Source organism: Mesoplodon densirostris, chromosome 15, assembly GCF_025265405.1.
Source record: "Mesoplodon densirostris isolate mMesDen1 chromosome 15, mMesDen1 primary haplotype, whole genome shotgun sequence".
Classification (NCBI taxonomy): Eukaryota; Metazoa; Chordata; class Mammalia; order Artiodactyla; family Ziphiidae; genus Mesoplodon; species Mesoplodon densirostris.
The window spans coordinates 15965631-15985480 of NC_082675.1; the positions used below are offsets into that span (position 1 = coordinate 15965631).

General features: G+C 41.1%; 1 protein-coding gene across 4 annotated transcripts in view; it reads left to right on the forward strand.

Annotated features, from left to right (window-relative positions):
* The window catches only part of HECTD4 (HECT domain E3 ubiquitin protein ligase 4), a 193069-nt gene that overhangs the window by 63808 nt on the left and 109411 nt on the right, over nucleotides 1-19850 (forward strand). For all 4 annotated transcript variants that reach the window (XM_060119741.1, XM_060119742.1, XM_060119743.1 and 1 more), the window contains exons 8-9: nucleotides 13657-13849; nucleotides 18070-18228. In XM_060119741.1, coding sequence (XP_059975724.1) covers nucleotides 13657-13849; nucleotides 18070-18228 — 352 coding nt within the window. The remainder of the gene's footprint in view (nucleotides 1-13656; nucleotides 13850-18069; nucleotides 18229-19850) is intronic.

Sequence of the window (19850 nt, forward strand, 5' to 3'; positions counted from 1 at the left end):
CAAATGGAAAAGCTCTGTGGAGGGAGCGAGCATGTGTTTTATTGGAAATGACAGCGGGCCAGAGTGGTTGAGTGCAGAGAGAAGAGCTTGGGGCAAGGAGAGACTGGAAACCATGATGGTCCAGATCTGCACTGTCTAATATAATAGCCAGTAGCCACATGTGGCTATTTAAATTAATCAGAATTAAATACAATTAAAACTTTAGTTGCTCAGTTGTATTAGCCACTTTTCAAGTCCTCTGTAGCCACATGTGGCTGGCTAGTGGCTACCATGTTGAACATCAAAGATAGAGAACATTTCCATCATTGAAGAAAGTTCTATTGGACAGCACTGGTCTAGATAATATTTGTAGAAACTTGTAAAGAAAAAATTGCCCCAAGCCAGGTCTCTGACAAAACCTTTTTACATAATGTAATTTATAGCCTCCTTCTGGGAAGAAATTAGCATTCCTGAAGGAAAAAAAAAAGCACTGAAGCAATTTCTGATAAACTTTAATGGGGTTAAAACTTGTTCTGGGAAAGAAGTCATCCATCCTGCCAGTTAACTGTCAGTCTAGTAACATTTAACTGTACATTCTTTTTTTTTCTATCTAGTTTCTCAGTATTCTCAAATCATTATCTTTTCTTATAAAATGTCTTAGCCAGAGTGAGTCTTTGAATTGATCTGCTAGAGATTGTACTACTAGAAGATGTGTTCATAATTAAATTGTTAGAAATGCCTTTTTTTAAAAAGTTGTTTTTAAACAGACCTAACGAGCTAGTTAGAAGATTTAGGTCTTTGTCCTAAGAATAATGGGAAAACATCAAAGAATTCCCCTTTCCCTTATATGCTTTTGTTAAATTAAAAAATATCTATATCAAAGAAAAACATGTACATGGATTAAAACTTGAGGTAGCACGTCTGGGCTCATAATGAAAAGTGAGAGTCTCTTGCCCCATCCCTAGCATGTTCCTTATAGACAGTTACTTTAATGGTGTCAGCTTTTCCTTCTTCTGGTGGCTACTCTCGTATTTCTAAGTAAAAGGCTTATATTGCTGTTTCTTGGTTTACTAACCCTATTTATATTGTGTGTGTGTGTGTTTGTGTGTGTTTTGGTTTTTTTGTTTTTTGCTGTGATAGATGAGCATTTGGCTCAGTTCATCCCCTTTCTTTCCTCCTTCTTCCTAATGTATTTATTTCATTAATTTTAATTCCTCTTTGGAGGAGAGTATCTTTGTAACTTATAGTTAAACTTTTATTACTTGTTCCTCAGCTCTAGGTAGTATCTCTTGTCCCCCAACCTTAGAAGATGGAGATAGTAGTGTCCCTTCCTGTCCTTCAGTGTGGGCAAAGCCAAAACTAAAAGTATATGGTCAGGGGAATCCCAAGAGAAAGAGATGATTCACCTGCCCCCAACCTTAGAGAGTCTTAAGAATTGGCAGCATAAGGTGTGATACAGAGCCATTGTGAGGCAGGGGTATAGACTGAAGTTTGCAAAAGGAACTGTCACCCCCCTTCCTGGTGTGCACAATATTTTTGCTCAGATGCCGGCTGCCCTGGCAAAAGTCTAGATGTTTATTGTCTGAAGAAACCAAACCAAACCTGGAAAAAAAAGATCCCAATATACTGACATTGTGGTTCATCTAAGGAAAAGACTTGCTGCCCCGATGAATCACCCACAAGTGATGCCTTCCAGTAAGCAAGCCTCAACCATGTGCATAGTATTCCTGACTAGTGCTGAACTGTTAAAGACAGGCACAAAAAAACCCCAAACAAACAAAACCCAAAACTTTGGTGAGGTATGAGTGTGGAGGGGAGAGGAATAGATTAAAAAAGGTTGGCAAAATAATGATAATTATTTAAGCTAGGTGATGGGTACATGGGGAGCTCATTGTACTATTCTTTCTTCTTTTGTGTACATTTAAAAATTGCCCAAATAGGGCTTCCCTGGTGGCGCAGTGGTTGAGGGTCTGCCTGCCGATGCAGGGGACGCGGGTTCGTGCCCCGGTCCGGGAGGATCCCACATGCCGCGAAGCGGCTGGGGCCGTGAGCCATGGCCGCTGAGCCTGCGCGTCCGGAGCCTGTGCTCCACAACGGGAGAGGCCACAACAGTGAGAGGCCCGCGTACGGCCAAAAAAAAAAAATTGCCCAAATGAAAAGTTCTTTAAAAAAAATTTAAAGCAGACCATTGAGAATCTCTAGACAAATAAGGAAAGTCTCCAGTTTGGAAACTAAAAATAAGAAAAAGAAATCAGAAAAACAGCTAATAGAGTAAAGTAAAACTTCATAAGCACTTACTACTCTGTGAGATATGAGAAGGTATTGTATTCATAAAGCAGAACAGGATGTCATGAAAAAAGAACTATCAGAATGAGAAAGAGCTCCTGGGAATTTAAAACTGTGATTGTCAAAGTTTGAAAATTAATAAAAGGATTAAAGATAAGAAATCTCCTAGAGAGTAGGACAAATAAAGAACAGTAAATATAAGATGATAAAAGACATAAAGGAGTAATCCATCTAAAGTCTTGGTAACAGGAGTTCCAAAAAGAGAACAGAAAATAAAGAGGAAGATATGATCAAAGAAATAATAGAAGAAAAATGTCAAATTGAAGGACACTCGTGTCCAGATTAAAAGGTATCCGGCACAGTGAATGAAAAATGTGCATACTGTGGCACATCATCTTGAAATTTCAGATTATCAGGAACAAAGAGGATTCTAAAGCTTCTAGAAATAAAATAAAATCATGTACAAATAATGAAGAATAAGAAAAGCACCAGGCTGTTCAGTAGCATTACTGGATGTGAAAATGGGGCAGTACTTTCAAAATTCTAAGGGAAATCAATTTCTAACCCAGAAGTCAGTAGTCAACCAAAGTATCAGTCAGTTGTAAAGACAACATAAAAATATTTTTAGACATATAGTTATTCAATCAAAAGCCCATCCCTGACCTGGAGGAAATAGAACAACTAAAAGCTTCTGCCAGTGGCATGGAATAAAAAGTTGGGGGGGAAGGAGCCTGCTCTAGATTAAAAGAACAACTTTTGAGTCACTTTTGGAGTCTGAATCAAACCAATTGTAGAAAAAAAAATTTGGTGACAATTTGGAATTTGAATATAAAATGAGTATTAGAGGAAACCAAGGGGTTTATTCTTCTTTTTAAAGTATGATAATGGCATTGTGATTATATAAGAAAATATCCATATTTTTAGAGATGTGTAGTGAAGTATTCAGAAGTGGAATTACATGATGTCTAGGACATGCTTTATTTATTTTTAAAAATTTTTACTGGAGTATAGTTGATTTACAGTGTTGTGTTAGTTTCAGGTGTACAGCAAAGTGAATTAGTTATACATATACGTATATCCACTCTTTTTTAGATTCTTTTCCCATATAGGCCATTAGAGTATTGAGTAGAGTTCCCTGTGTTATACAGTAGGTCCTTATTAGTTATCTATTTTATATATAGTAGTGTGTATATGTCAGTCCCAAGTCTGGGATGGATATGCTTTAAAATGCTTGAGCAAAAAGAGATGGGTGGGTTAAACAGATTTGGCTGTATCTGGTTAATAGTTGAATCTGGATGATGGATATATGGAGGTTCACTATACTATTCACTATTTTGCATTTTTGAAATTTTTCATCGTAAGATAAAAAATTCTTAAGCATCAACGGCCACTAGTTTAGCAGCTTCTAAAATGCTGACTTGGGGGACTTGGTTGTCCAGTGGTTAAGACTTAGCCTTTCAGTGCGTGTGTGCGGGTTCAATCCCTGGTCGGGGAGCTAAGATCCCACATGCCTTGCGGCCACAAAACCAAAAACATAAAACAGAAGCAGTGTTGTAACAAATTCCATAAAGACTAAAAAAATGGTCCACATCAAAAAATATATTTAAAAAATAAAATAAAATGCTGACTTGGGAAGGTAAACATAGATATCTATCTGGCTTTCTGCCTATGGTACTTTCACAGAAGGGAACACTGTGTAGCCATTAAAAAGCATGGGGCAGGGCTTCCCTGGTGGCGCAGTGGTTGAGAGTCCGCCTGCCGATGCAGGGGACATGGGTTCGTGCCCCAGTCCGGGAAGATCCCACATGCCGCGGAGCGGCTGGGCCCGTGAGCCATGGCCGCTGAGCCTGCGCGTCCGGAGCCTGGGCTCCGCAACGGGAGAAGCCACAGCAGTGAGAGGCCCGCGTATAGCAAAAAAAAAAAAAAAAAAAAAGCATGGGGCAGATCTGCATCGATTGAAGTAGATTAATTTCCAAGTTATATTGTTTAGTACAAAAAGCTAGGTTCAGAGCACTGTGTGTAATCACTACCTGCTGTGTGATAAAAGTTGTGGCTGGCGAGGAGGCACAGATTCTCTCTGGAATTGTCCTTCTCCTATGATAACAGCTTTCTTCTCTCAGTGGATCACTCATCACAGTGTACAAATACATGAAAGGATATCCAGCCTTGAAAAATCAAAACCAACTCCCTTGACCCACACCCGCCTCCACTCCCCTATCTTTGGCTCCCATTTACAGCAATATGCTTAAAAGAGTTTATTTTTACTGTTCTGTGTTCTTTCCTCCCATTCTCTCTTGAACCTGCTCCAATCAGTCTTATATCCTCATCACACCCCCAAAACAGCTCTTCCAGAGTTCATCAGGGACTTCCACAATAGTCAATTCAAGGGCAACTCAGTTTTCTTTTTACTTGACCTTTTAGCAGTATTTAACATGGCTTCACCCCCTCTGCCATTCTTGAAAAGGTTTTCACTTGGACTTTGGGACACCCATAGGACTTCTCCTGTCACTGGTTGTTCCTGCCCAGCCTGTCTTCCCTACCTCTCAACAGTCACGGGCACCAGGACCTATTTCCAGGACCCTTTCTCTCTACTCTATCTGCTCTTACTCCCTTGTTGATCTCATCCTATCTTGTAGCTTGAAACACATCTCTATACAGATAATGCTCAAATTTGCTTCTCAGCCAAAACCTGTCCCTGAAGCTCTAGATGCGTATTGATGTGGGTGGGTGTTTGTATATGCACAGAGTATGAGACTTTTCTGGTTGGAAGTCCGATAGTTGCCTCACGCTAAACATGCCCTCTACCAAACTCCTGATTTTACTCCAGACCTGCTTCTCCTGCAGGCTTTCCCATTTCAGTTCATGGCCTTTCAGTGCTGGCCAAAGACCTGGGTGTCCCTCTCTATTCCTTTTTCTTTCCTTCCCAAATTCCATGTCCAGTCATCATATGTTGTCTGCTTTGCCTTCAGAGTGTCTCCCAAATCCCATTCACCTCTGTAAAGGTACTGTGTGATTTGGGCCCCCTCTCACCCCACTCTAGCCACACCTGGCCTCCTTGCTGACATACAAATACACTGAATGTGCTCCCCCCTCTGGACCTTTGTGCTGGGCTGTCATCGCACAGATAACCAGATGGCTTGTTCTCACTTATTTTAGGTCTCTGCTCAAATATCACCTTATCAGAAAGACCTTTCTGACCATGCTTTATAAATTATTTTATGTAAAATATAATCCTGTCCCTCCTTATCCCTGTATTGCTTTTTCTTTGTGGCTCTTATTACTGCCAGTTTATTTGCTTATTTATTGACTGTCTCCCTTGCCTAGAATGTCAGCTCTAGGGCAGAGATTTTGTTCTCTTTTGTTGACTGCTGTGTCCCCAGCACCTAGCACAATGTGCCTGGCACACAGTAGGTGATTACTAGATACTTGTTGAATGAGTGGAAGCATCACAAGCAACTGGCAACATTGGTTGCATCTGGGGAGGGAATGTAGTGGGGAAGGCATTGCTTTCCACCATTCATCTTTCTATGTGTTTTAAAAGTTTAAAAATGGGCTATAAAAAATTAAATTTTGGGGGCCTCCCTGGTGGCGCAAGTGGTTAAGAGTCCGCCTGCCGATGCAGGGGATACGGGTTCGTGCCCCGGTCTGGGAGGATCCCATATGCCGCGGAGCGGCTGGGCCCGTGAGCCATGGCCGCTGGGCCTGCGCATCCGGAGCCTGTGCTCCGCAACGGGAGAGGCCACAACAGTGAGAGGCCCACATACCGCAAAAAGAAAAAAAAAAAAATTAAATTTTGGGGACTTCCCTGGCAGTCCAGTGGTTAAGGCTTCTGCTTCCAATGCAGGGGGTGCGGGTTAGATCCCTGGTCAGGTCCTACGTGCCTTCGTGACCAAAAAAACAAAACATAAAACAGAAGCAATATTGTAACAAATTCAATGAAGACTTTAAAAAAATTAAAGTTTTATAAAGTTTTATAAATTTTTATAAGAAGGAGAACTTGGTTAACAGCATTGAATCCTGTTCAGAAGTCAAGATTGAGCCTGAAAGAGGTCTTTTGAATGGAGAATATGGAGGCTATTGGTGGTAACCTTAGCAAGAGCTGTTGGGGAGGGTAAAGGGTGGAAGCCAGATGGAGCTGGCTGAGGAGTGAGGTGGAAAAGATGGTGGTGAAGAATAGATAATTCTCTCCAGACGTTTGCAATGAAAAAAGGAGAGAAATCAGTGGGGAGGTAGTGGTGTAGACTGTGGGGACATGGAAGTATTTTTAACTTTGCTTTTTAAACCTTAAATTATTGAATAGATAATAAAATAATCTGCTTCAGAAATCACAAATTACAGGGCCTAGCCATAGCTCTCTAGTGAACTGCCTGGGCCAAACCAGAACCCCCTCCTCCACAAAATTATCTATAAAATGAGGGCTTCAGATTGGATGATTCCAAGGGTTCTAGACCTGAGATTTTTTCCCCAGCTTTATTGAGGTATAAATGACAAAACTGTATATTTTTAAGATTTACAGTGTGATTATTTGACACATGTATATATTGTGAAATGATTACCACAATCGATTTAGTGAACATATCCATCACCTCACATAGTTGACATATTTTTGTGTGTGCTTGTGCTAAGAACATTTAACATCCACTCTTTTGGCAGATTTCAAGTGTACAATACTGTATTATTAACTATAGTCATCATGCTGCATGTATATTAGATCCCCAGAACTTATTTATCTTCTAACTGAAAGTTCGTACCCTTTCACCAACATCTCCCCATCGCCCCCCACCCTGGCAACTACCATTGAAACTACTGTTTAAGTGAGTTCAGCTTTTTATCTTCCACATATAAATGAGATCGTACAGTATTTGTCTTTCTCTGTGTGTCTTATTTCACTTAGCATAATGCCCTCAAGTTTGGGTTTTTTTTCAATTTTTTTTCAATTTTTTTTTTTTCGGTATGCGGGCCTCTCACTGTTGTGGCCCCCCCCCGCTGCGGAGCACAGGCTCCGGACGCGCAGGCTCCGGATGCGCAGGCTCAGCGGCCATGGCTCACGGGCCCAGCCGCTCCGCGGCATATGGGATCCTCCCAGACCGGGGCACGAACCCGTATCCCCTGCATCGGCAGGCGGACTCTCAACCACTGCGCCACCAGGGAGGCCCATTTTTTCAATTTTTATTGGAGTATAGTTGATTTACAATGTTGTGTTAGTTTCAGGTGTACAGCAAAGTGATTCAGTTATATATATATACATGTATCCACTCTTTTTTTAGATTCTTTTCCCATATAGGCCTTTACAGAGTATTCAGTAGAGTTCCCTGTGCTATACAATAAGTTATTAGTTATCTATTTTATGTATAGTAGTGTGTATATGTCAATCCCAATCTCCCAGTTTATCCCTCCCTCCCCTTATCCCCTGCTAACCTTAAGTTTGTTTTCTACATCTGTGACTCTACTTCTTTACTTTGCAGATTCATGAAAAATTTTGGTTTCTAATTCACTTTGTTATAAAGCACAAACTAACACACCATTGTAAAGCAATTATACTCCAATAAAGGTGTTTAAAAAAAAACCCCAAAAAACAAAACAACAGAGAAGCAAACAAAAAAAAAAGGTTTAATTTGTTGGGAATAAAATTTACTAAAGAAATTGTGTGGTGAGCCAATGTGCCGCTTAAAAAAAAAAAAAAAAGATAATATAGTTACAAAACTCAAATGGTACAAAAGTCTCTCACCTACCCTGCCTCAAGTCCAATTTCCTTCCCCAGAGGCAAGTAATGTTAACATTTTCTTCTGTATCCTTCCAGAGATAATGTGAGCACATAGGAACAAATATACACGTATGTTTTTGTTTTTCTGTTTTTACATGAATGGTGATTTGTTATTCACATTCTTCTGCACCTTGCTCCAGTGGAGTGATGAGAGGGTTGAGTGATGAGTGGTGGAGTGGGAGAGGTAGCTAGGGCCACTTCTTGCAAACACCAGGGCCTTGCACGGTATTTGGATTTTTATCTCAAGTGACATGGGAAGCTCTTGGAGAGTTTTGAGCAGGATGTGGTTTTAAAAGTTCATTGTAGCTTTTGGGTCAAGAATAGACTAAAGCAAGATTTAAAGATTCTTAAAGAGACTAAACAGCTATAGAAGGGGCCATATATTTTATAATCAGAAAAAATATTAAAAACATATTTTTGGAAGCTTGAACACCACCAGTGTTCTTCCATTGTGTCATTTTTCATGAGAATCAGCTGAATTTGATCTGCACACTACCTCGGACTGAGGGAGCACTAAAGGATCGAAGGATTACCTAAACTGAATAGGTCAGAGTAGGATCCAACAAGCTATACTTGTCTCTCAAAATGATTTCTTATTAACTCAGAATGAAATTAGATAACTGATCATTATATAAGGTAAACTGTAGAAATATGGTCTTAAGCTGTAATTAATACTGAAACTATTATTAATATAAAACAACCTCTAACATTTGGGTCATAGAATTTCTCTGACTTGGGGTATCTGCTGCTGCTCAACAAACTGCCCCCAAAACTAAGTGACTTCAAGCAACAATGAATTAAAGGTTAACTGGACTCAGCTGGGTGATTCTTCGCCACGTGGTGAAGCTGAGATCACACCCACAGCTTCACTCAACTTGGAGCTTGACTGGGCCTGTAACATTTAAGTTGGCTTCTTCCAGAGTCTCTCTCTGCTTGATGTCAATAATCTAGGTTGAGCCTCTTGACAGCATAGAGGCTGTCTTTCAGATGGGAGCTTTTCAAGATGACAAGTGCTTATCAAGCTTCTGCTTGCATCATGCTTTCTAATGGCCAAGCCCAGACTCTATGTAGGAGGGGACTAAAGAAGGGCATGAATATTAGGACACATCATTCACCAGGGCCACCAATGTGATAGTCTACCACTTACAGTCACAGGCCTTTTGAAGCTCTAAGACACTTAGAATTCTGGCCTTTAAGATTATAGAATAACTGAGGCATGGAATCTTCCTGCCTGATTTGGTTACCTGTACACTGGACACATCCCTGCTTGAGAATCTTCTATGACTCTCTTTTACCTTTTCAGGGCACATGTTTTACATCTTCACTTCTATTTTGCTCTGAGAGTTCTTCCCGCCCCCATGTGCTTTGTATAAACTGCTGTTCTTTAGATAGATTCAGTGACAATTTGACTCCTATTTTGTCTTGTTTATGTCTCTTCCTAAGCATGTAGTCAGTGTAGTAACGGACACATGAGGTCCCCCTCCCCCTTCACCTGATGGGTTTATTATTTCCTTTAAATTATGATCTGGCTGACTGAGATGCCCTTCATTCATCCTGTGTTAATCCAGTGCCTTGTCTGGGTAGCAGGGTAATAAGCCTTTGTTTTCAGGGTGCTTACGTTAGAGTGTGGGGAATGAGTAAGAAAGGAAACAACAAGAACGAAATAATTTCAGCAAGTGATAAATGCTGGGGAGAAAATAAAACAGGATAATGCGATAGAGAGTGAGGGAGTGTGGAGGTGGGGAGCCGCTCCAGTTTGCCTGACAGATAGGGCCATTCTGAGGCAGGACAGTTGAACTGAGACGAGAATGATGAGAAGCAGCCATCCATCCTGCCAGAGAGGGCAACCAACCATCCCCGTTGGCCTGGGCCTGAGAGATTTCTTGGGACATGGGACTTTCAGTGCTAAAACCAGGACAGTCTCGGGCAAACCAGAACTAGTCCAGTCCAGGAAGAGGGATCAGCAAGTACAGGCCTAACGTACAGGCATTTTGGAGGGGCGACAGAAGGCGGTGCTGCTGAAAGTGTGGTGAGAAAGGGGGAGCAGAGGCAGGCCAGCCGGGGAGGTCAGTGGATGTTGGACCCCATGGACCTTACCAGTAGGTTGGATTTTATTATAAGTGTGTTGGGAAGCTGCTGCAGGGTTTCAAGCAGGGAAGGAGACGGTTTTATTTACATTTGTAAATAAATCATTGGCTGGTGTGTGGAGAGTAAACCATATGGGGTCAAAGTGGAAACGGGGAGACCAATTGAGAGGCTGGATGGTCATTGGGCCAGGAAGGGAGCCAGAGGGAAGCTTCTCATCGTTACTAACTCTGTGCTGCTTCTTACTCCTTCCAGGCACTTCCCCTCCTTTCTAAATCAGTAGTAGCTTTTTCATCCCAAAGAGCTTCTTAGCTAAGTACAGAGGTTCCCAGATTTACCACTTGGGCACCAAAGCCCAGTCCTCCTTGCTTCTCACAGGCGCTTTATCGGGTTTTCTTTTCAGTATTTTCAAAGTACTTGAACACAATGATATAATATTTTTGTCTTAAGTTATCTGTTGTTTTTCTCATAGGGCTAGTCTGGGTAATGCTTTTGAATGCCAAGTGATTGATTTTTATCTGGATGCCTTTGAAGGGTCATATTTAGAGTTGTGCAAGATAACTAGAGCTATACTTGGTAAAGGATAATCTAGCTGGGGGTGGGGTGGGGTAAAATGACGTAGTAAGGGCTTCCCTGGTGGCGCAGTGGTTGAGAGTCCGCCTGCCGATGCAGGGGACGCGGGTTTGTGCCCCGGTCCGGGAAGATCCCACATGCCGCAGAGCGGTTGGGCCCGTGAGCCATGGCCGCTGAGCCTGCGCATCCGGAGCCTGTGCTCCACAACGGGAGAGGCCACAACAGTGAGAGGCCCACGTACCGGAAAAAAAAAAAAAAATGATGTGGTAAGATGTAGACGTGTTAAATTTTAGGCGACAGCAGGCTGCTCCAGTCGAAATGCTTGGGAGTGGGAGGCAGTTGGAGAAGTGGCACTAGATCTCAGTAGCAAGGCTGGGTCTGTATATAGAAACGTGGGAGCCACCTCGGAGAGCTGGGATTGGATTTGGGCCAGGACACCGACTTGTTTACTCAGCAAAGCTTCAAGTATTTACTGCGTGCCTCTGAGTGCTAGAAATGTTATGGTGAACAAGGCAGGCAGGATCCCGGCTCTCGGGGAGCCAATATTCAGTTGGGGTGGGGAAGGTAGAAGGTCAATCAATGAATTAATGAGTAAAATAATTTCAGAGAATGGTAAATGATGTGCAGATAAAACTGAGTGATGTGTTCTGGTTTGTGGGGGGTGGGTGGGTGGGTGGAAGAGATTCCTCTTTAGATTGGTAATCATAGAAGGCCTCTTTGAGGCGGTGACATATTACCTGAGACCCGAATGATGGGAAGGAACCAGCCACACATAGGAGGATCTAGGGACAGAGTGTTCCAGGCAGAGGCCTTAGACACCAGAGGCTGGGTCTAACTCTAAGCAAACTCCCATTTAGGTAAGTGGAGATGGGAACCAGCAAATAAGAGGAGATCAAGGAGGGCAGGAACTATCTTGGCTTTGCTCATTAGAAGAGTCCCTTACATATAGGTAAGTGTTCATGTTAAAAAGAAACAAGCTCGGGCCTCCCTGGTGGCGCAGTGGTTGAGAGTCCGCCTGCCGATGCAGGGGATACGGGTTCGTGCCCCGGTCTGGGAGGATCCCATATGCCGCGGAGCGGCTGGGCCCGTGAGCCATGGCCGCTGAGCCTGTGCATCCGGAGCCTGTGCTCTGCAACGGGAGAGGCCACAACAGTGAGAGGCCCGCGTACCGCAAAAAAAAAAAAAAAAAAGAAACAAGCTGGGATTGTGTTCTACCACCGAGACTGAGGAAGGACTACCTTAAGAGTTCTGGCAACCGTGGCACAACCTACACGGAAGTCAAGAAAAAGGTTGATTTTGGTTTTAGCTTACTCTCGGCCCATCAAGAATGTCCACTTGTTAGAGGGAGCTGAGTTAAGTAGCTGCAAAGTGTTAAAAAGCAGAGAGGAGGAAATAGAAACAGCATTTCGAACTCTCACGGGAAACTCATTCCCTTACCATTTGTGAATGTCTTGTAAAAGCCTACCCCCACCAGGTCCAGCCCTTCCGGGAACCTCGCCTGGCTGTGCTCCTCAATTTGCTCTCTTTCTCTTGCCTCTTCTCTGCTACCACCCTTTCACTTTGCACTTCTTTTATGCTTTTTTATTTGCTTCTGGAAGCCTTGCCGCTTTTTACTCCTGTCCTCTCTTATCTCTAGTCCTGCCCACCTTCGCTAGTGGCATCTGTTTCTGAGACTGCAGCGAGATCCAGAAGCCTGGGTCTGGAGCGGGCAGTGGGTACAGAGGCTGCATGAGATATATTTGAGACATTTGACAGTGAGTGGGAGTGGAGAAGAGGGATGGTATTGCAAGGTTTTGTTTAAGATCTCGGAGGCCTGTGAGTATCTGACACCAGGAAATCAGAGAGGGAGACCTTGAGCGTGAAGGGGCAGATGGGAGATAACTGAGGGAGCAGTTAGAGAGGAGGCAGAGTGCTTCTTCCTTAAATAACGTGAGGTGAAGTGCTTCTTCCTCTGGATTAAGAGGAAAAGAATAGGGCTTCCCTGGTGGCGCAGTGGTTGAGAGTCCGCCTGCCGATGCTGGGGACATGGGTTCGTGCCCTGGTCCGGGAAGATCCCACATGCCACGGAGCAGCTGGGCCCGTGAGCCATGGCCGCTGAGCCTGCGCGTCCGGAGCCTGTGCTCCGCAACGGGAGAGGCCACGGCAGTGAGAGGCCTGGGTACCGCAAAAAAAAGAAAAAAAAAAAAAAAAAGAGGAAAGGAATAAATGAGGCTGGATACAGAGATTCTTGAGTGGGAAGAGAGATGAGTGGGAGCAGCTTACAGTAAGTGGTCTGGATCTTTTTAGCAATAAAGAAAGCCAGGTGGTCTGCTTAAAGCCAAGCTCAAAATTTGGTGAAGGAATTTTGGAATCACCACTCCAGAGATTTTGCTGGGGAATAATCAAGTGATGAAGGAAGAACTGCCAAGTACCAGCAAGGATCCAGTTGAAGCTGGCATATATTTTTAGCAGACAAAGTCTGCCTTTCTCCACGATTGCTCTGCCAATACCCGAGCAGCTGGGGCTAGTGTTGACTGCTGTTAATACAGAGTTTGGATTTTAGCCACTAATTATATTTCAAGAAGACATTATCCTCATAGTTGTACTTAATGGTAAATCAAGATCTGATTGATTTGTTTTCCTCTCATCTTACTTGTACCTGTCAGAAGTTTGTAATTAGTGAGAGCTGCCTGTGGAATTCAATAGAAGAAATTTTAATCAACAGCCTTTCATAGAACTTATTAAACTTAGCTCATTACTTTTAAAATCTGGGCTATTATGAAAAATGAAAGCTCTCAAACTTCTCGTAGCCTTCCTTTTGTTCTCAGTTTCTGTAGAGCAGTTAGATTTTGAGGTATACACCTACTCAGGTACAATTTTGGGAAATGTTTTTGAGTAACCAGATGACAATAATACACTTCTCAAGTAGAAATTTGCTAAATGAATGGAAACAGATATCATTTAAGGACCTCTTTTTCTTTAAATATTAGGTTGAAAATGGTGTATTTGTAGCCAACCCGCTCCAGGAACGCACAATTCTCATGAGAAAAGAGGGTGAGTCTGCAAAAAGCATTAACGAGATGCTTCTGAGCAGACTTTCACGCTACCGAGCCTCGCCATCCGCAACGCTGGCCGCCCTTACCGGCTCCACCATCTCCAACACCCTGAAAGAGGACCAGGCAGGTAGGCCGCCCTTCGCCTTTCCTATGTTTATCTTGTACAGCTCCATTCAGCTATATATATTTTTAAGACTATTTTTTAGAACAGTTTTAGGTTCGTAGCAAAAGTAAAGGAAGGTGCAGATTTCTCGTCTACATCCTGCCCCCACATGCACAGCCTCCCTTATTATCAACATCCCCACCAGAGTGGTCCGTTTGTTACAACTGATGAACCCACCCTGACACATCATAATCACCCAGAGTCCATAGTTCACCTTAGGGTTCACTCTTGGTCTTGTACATTTTGTGGGTTTGGACAAATGCATAATGACGTGTGCATTATTATGGCATCATATACAGTGCTTTTATTGCCTTAAAAATCCTCTGTGCTCCACCTGTTCCTCCCTCCCCACCCCCCAAGCCCTGGCCACCACTGATCTTTTTATTGTCTTCATAGTTTTGCCTTTTCCAGAATGTCATGTAATTGGATTTATACGGAATGTAGCCTTTTCATATTGGCTTCTTTCACTTAGTAATATGCCTTTAAGATTCCTCCATGCCTTTTCATGGCTTGATACATTCAGCTTGTGATTAGTGCATGCTGCCTGTGGAATTCAGGCAATACTTGTTATTGAGCACTTACAGTGTGCCATACAAAGCACTTTGCTTTACATAGTTCACCGTTTTTAATGTCCTTCCAGTCATTTTTCATTTTTTTTTATTCCAAGCTAATGCATACTGTTGGCTGTGGACATGAATTAGCATGAATCTGTAATAATTCAAAGCAGCTCTGTTTAGTGTGTAAATACCTTATCATTACTGTTAGTATAAACTGTTTTCACATTTAGCATCTGCTTCATGAATGTAAAAAACTCACATTTAGCATCATCTTCACTAAATACATTCTTTTTTTTTAACATCTTTATTGGAATATAATTGTTTTACAATGTTGTGTTAGTTTCTGCTGTGTGACAAAGTGAATCAGCTATATGTATTCATATATCCCCATATCCCCTCCCTCTTGCATCTCCCTCCCACCCTCCCTATCCCACCCCTCTAGGTGGTCACAAAGCACGGAACTGATCTCCCTGTACTATGCAGCTGCTTCCCACTAGGTATCTGTTTTACATTTGTTAGTGTATATATGTCAGTGCCACTCTCACACTTCGTCCCAGCTTACCCTTCCCCCCTCCCCCGTGTCCTTAAGTCCATTCTCTATGTCTGCGTCTTTATTCCTGTCCTGCCTCTAGGTTCATCAGAACCATTTTTTTTGACTCCATATATATGTGTTAGCATACGGTATTTGTTTTTCTCTTTCTGACTTGCTTCACTCTGTATGACAGACTCTAGGTCCACCCACCTCACTACAAATAGTTCAATTTTATTTCTTTTTATGGCCGAGTAATATTCCATTGTATATATGTGCCACATCTTCTTTATCCATTCATCTGTTGTTGGACACTTAGGTTGCTTCCACGTCCTGGCTATTGTAAATAGTGCTGCAATGAATATTGTGGTACATGACTCTTTTTGAATTATGGTTTTCTCAGGGTATATGCCCAGTAGTGGGATTGCTGGGTCATATGGTAGTTCTATTTTTAGTTTTTCTAAATACATTCTTGACCAAGAAAATGAGAGGCAAACCTTCCACAACAGAGGTTGCTTTTTCTGGAATTTGGCATTTAGTGTTTGCACTTTAATATTTGAAAATAGATAGTATGTTTACAGAGTTTGAAAGTGAAAAAAATATAAAAGGTATATGCAGAGAAATCTTACTCTCACGTCCTGGTATATTCAGTATTTGCCCCACCCTACCCCCTATAGGTAGCTCTATTTATTAGTTTTTGTTTATCCTCGCAGAGTTTTTTTATGCAAAGAGAAATTAAATTAATTTAGAAAGACAAATTTATGTATTTTTATTGTCCTTCTTTTCTCAATAAAAGGTAGCCTTCTAAACACACTGTTCTGTACTTTTAAAGCAGGAATTCTTAACAGGGATAAGCCTTTCAGAGGTTCACAAACATGCTCTCCCAAAGTTTTAAATAACATATGTATCATCATAATTTTTATCAGATTTTCAAGGTCATTTATGACCCCCCCAAAGTCAAGAACCATTATTCTTGAGGAGTTTTCATATTACATACCAACTATATGAAGTTATAACAAATCATGACCTGTAGTAAAAGATCAGGCTAGAAAAGGAGCCATGTATAGAAAAATGAATCTGAATTAATATATGTTTAATGAATTTAATGCAGTTTTATGCTTTAATCCTTTTATATATTGAAATATTAGGAAGAGAAAATATTTGTGATTAATTCATTGTAAGACTATCAAATTTTAAATACTTATTAGTCCATATTAGAATTTAAGGATAGTATTTTACTTCCACAGGTCTCTATTGTATCAAATGTAAGTAGGGAATTTATTAATAGTTGTTATAACTTGGGTATGTGGATAATTTGAATTATAGGAAATAGTTTGTAGAGGACAGTCCTATTACCTAAATAAACATTTTCCTGACAAGCTGAAGGCTTGATCTGGGTTTGTCCCTTGGGAGAAAATTGAATACTAGCCTGCACAATAGAAATACTAAAAGAATGTTTGTTACGTAAGAAAACATGGGTGATATCAGAAAGTGGACTCAGAAGGCAAGGGTATATTTAGAATCCTGTGAAAACCGGTATCTGTACTCTAAACTTGTGATTTCACTCATACTTTTATGCACATTCTCTGTATATTCATTTAACCTGAGGTTGCTACATAAAAATTCACCAGTTATAGGCTAAGTGAACTTTTGACAATTAATTCAACATTCAGAGGGTCTAGGATGTTTTATTCTGTGATAAACTAATACTTATTACCATGTTAATAAAGTATGTATATTAAAAACATCTCGGTGAAAACCATGATTGTGTGGTTATGCTCACAAAGTTGCTAGTTTTTCAGTCGTTGCCCCTTTTGGGTTTCTTACTTATGGAAATTTATGCTACTGGATTTATGTCCTAAATGAAGAATATACTTGTTGGCGGCTTGGAATTTTAAAAAATGGAGCTTTTTAGAACCACAGGCATTCAAAGCAAATGACAGATTAGGTTTCACTTGTCTAATTTTTCTAATCTAAACCATCTAAAGATAATTTTATGTCTATGTAGGCAGTCATATTTTGTATCTTGACAGCTTCCTAGGTAAAGCACTCTGGCTTTCTGTTGCCATCGTCAATCTTCACTGGACTAATATATAGAAAATCGTTAAATTCACCCTGCATTTTCAGATCTGCCAGTGAGTAAGGGAAATTTAAGTACATTTTATACCTCTTGATTAGATACAATAATTATTTTCCTAATGATAGTTTATGTCACTGACCCTAAAAAAAAGAAAATACGTCATGGGTTATAAATTCCGCAGACATAAAATTATTTTGTGATAGACACTGTGAAAGCTTTTATTAACTAGTTATGGGTTGAAATTTCTGGTAGATTCCATGTTCAGAGCTGTTTATAATGAATGTAATATCACAAACCTGTTAACAATTTGTTCTGTATAAAATGAAAAGATCTCTACAGGAGCACAGTTTCCTAGGGGGAAACATAAACAGTAGGATTCTTCTTTTATTTTGAGATTTAGTCCATGTGAGGGTTCATTCTTTTGAAAGATTTTTGTTTTATTTATTTATTTATTTTATTCATTTATTTTAACATCTTGGAGTATAATTGCTCTACCATGGTGTGTTAGTTTCTGCGTTATAACAAAGTGAATCAGCCATACATATACATATATCCCCATATCTCTTCCCTCTTGCGTCTCCCTCCCACCCCTCTAGGTGGTCACAAAGCACCGAGCTGATCTCCCTGTGCTATGTGCTGCTTCCCACTAGCTATCGATTTTACATTTGGTGGTGTATATATGTCCATGCCACTCTCTCACTTTGTCCCAGCTTACCCTTCCCCCTCCCCATGTTCTCAAGTCCATTGAAAGATTTTTAAAAGACATAAGGACATATTGAATACTGGGAACACCTTTGAGAAATGTTCAGATCATGTAACCAGGAGGCTTGGGACCAGGCTGTGGAGACAGAAGATCATTATTTTTCCCTTAGCTTATTATTTCTTGCTCTATTTTTTGAGTCTGAGTATATTCTTGTTAGAATTGGGGGCCCCTTCGTTATACTCTAATTTGGTTTGGTAATCAAATTAATCTGTGTGTCAACTATTTCTGCTCACCATTTTCATTCCTTTTTACCAGCGAATACTAGCTGTGGGCTTCCTCTAAAAATGCTTCGGAAGACGCCCATTTACACCTGTGGTACATACTTGGTGATGCTGGTCCCACCTCCAGGGGGATCAGGCAGCTCTGCTACCCGGTCTCTTTTTGGTGGAACAAGTGGTTTGTCGTCTTTAAAAAGTAAGTGAACTTTATTTGTGGCTCTTTTCCCAATTTGTCCCTAGCTTTGAAATTTAAGGTATTTCCTAATAGTGATTTTACACTTGCTCTGTTTACAGATGCTCTTTGATAATAACAAAAAACCTTATCAGTATAGTTATAGGCTAGGAGGAATTAAAAATAGAATTTTTGAAGGTGGTATAATAGTACACTTCTGAAAACTATTGTCCTGTAAAATTACTAGAAATAACCATGAAGTCAGGAAGATTTTAGGAAAGAAAATAATCTGTTGCCACTTTATTTACTGACACTGCAAGAACTCTACCCACTGGAGAGCTATGAAAATAAGTCTGTGAAATACCTCCATTTTAGGACACATAAAAATGTATATGACGGGCCTCCCTGGTGGCGCAGTGGTTAAGAGTCCGCCTGCCGATGCAGGGGATACGGGTTCGTGCCCCGGTCTGGGAGGATCCCATATGCCGCGGAGCGGCTGGGCCCGTGAGCCATGGCCGCTGGGCCTGCGCATCCGGAGCCTGTGCTCCGCAACGGGAGAGGCCACAACAGTGAGAGGCCCGCATACCGCAAAAAGAAAAAAAAAAAAATGTATATGACACAAAATAATATATGCAAAAATTCATTAATGTTAAATGTACATGTACATATTTTTTATGTATTTCTTTTTTTTAAACATCTTTATTGGAGTATAATTGCTTTACAATATGGTGTTAGTTTCTGCCATATAACAAAGTGAATCAGCTATACATATGCCACCACATAGCACAGGGAGATCAGCTCGGTGCTTTGTGACCACCTAGAGGGGTAGGATAGGGAGGGTGGGAGGGAGACGCAAGAGGGAGGGGATATGGGGTTACAAGTGTACATATATTTTTATAAAAGAGGGAGGCATACTATAGTAATTAAAGCAACATGATTTTGGCTTCAGAGTGGACAAATAGTTAAATTGAAAATAATATAGGGCTTCCCTAGTGTTGCAGTGGTTAAGAATCCACCTGCCAACGTAGGGGACACAGGTTCAAGCCCTGGTCCGAGAAGATGCCACATGCCACGGAGCACCTAAGCCCGTGCGCCACAACTACTGAGCCTGCGCTCTAGAGCCTGCAAGCCACAACTACTGAGCCCGTGTGCCACAACTCCTGAAGCCCATGTGCCTAGAGCCCATGCTTTATAACAAGAGAAGCCACCACAATGAGAAGCCTTCGCACTGCAACGAAGAGTAGCCCCTGCTCTCCGCAACCAGAGAAAAGCCCTTGGGCAGTAGCAAAGACCCAACTCAGCCAAAAAATAAACAAAATAAAAATAAATCAATTTAAAAAAAGAGGAAATAATATAGAATAAAAAAATGTTCCTTTTACATTGCCATTTTCTGTCTTTCTTACCTTAGGGACATCATTTAACCCCTCTGAGCCTCAGTTTTCCCATCTGTAAAAATAAAAGGCTAACAGTATCTCACACCATTGTTTGATGATCATATGCAATAAAGTATGTTAGAGTATTTCTAAAAACAAAAACAAACCCAAAATATTCCTTTTATATATGGTAACACCTTTTTTTTAACATTCCTTTATTTCCTTAAAATTTGCTTAGGCACATAAAATTAAAATGTTTTAAAATCAGTTTAC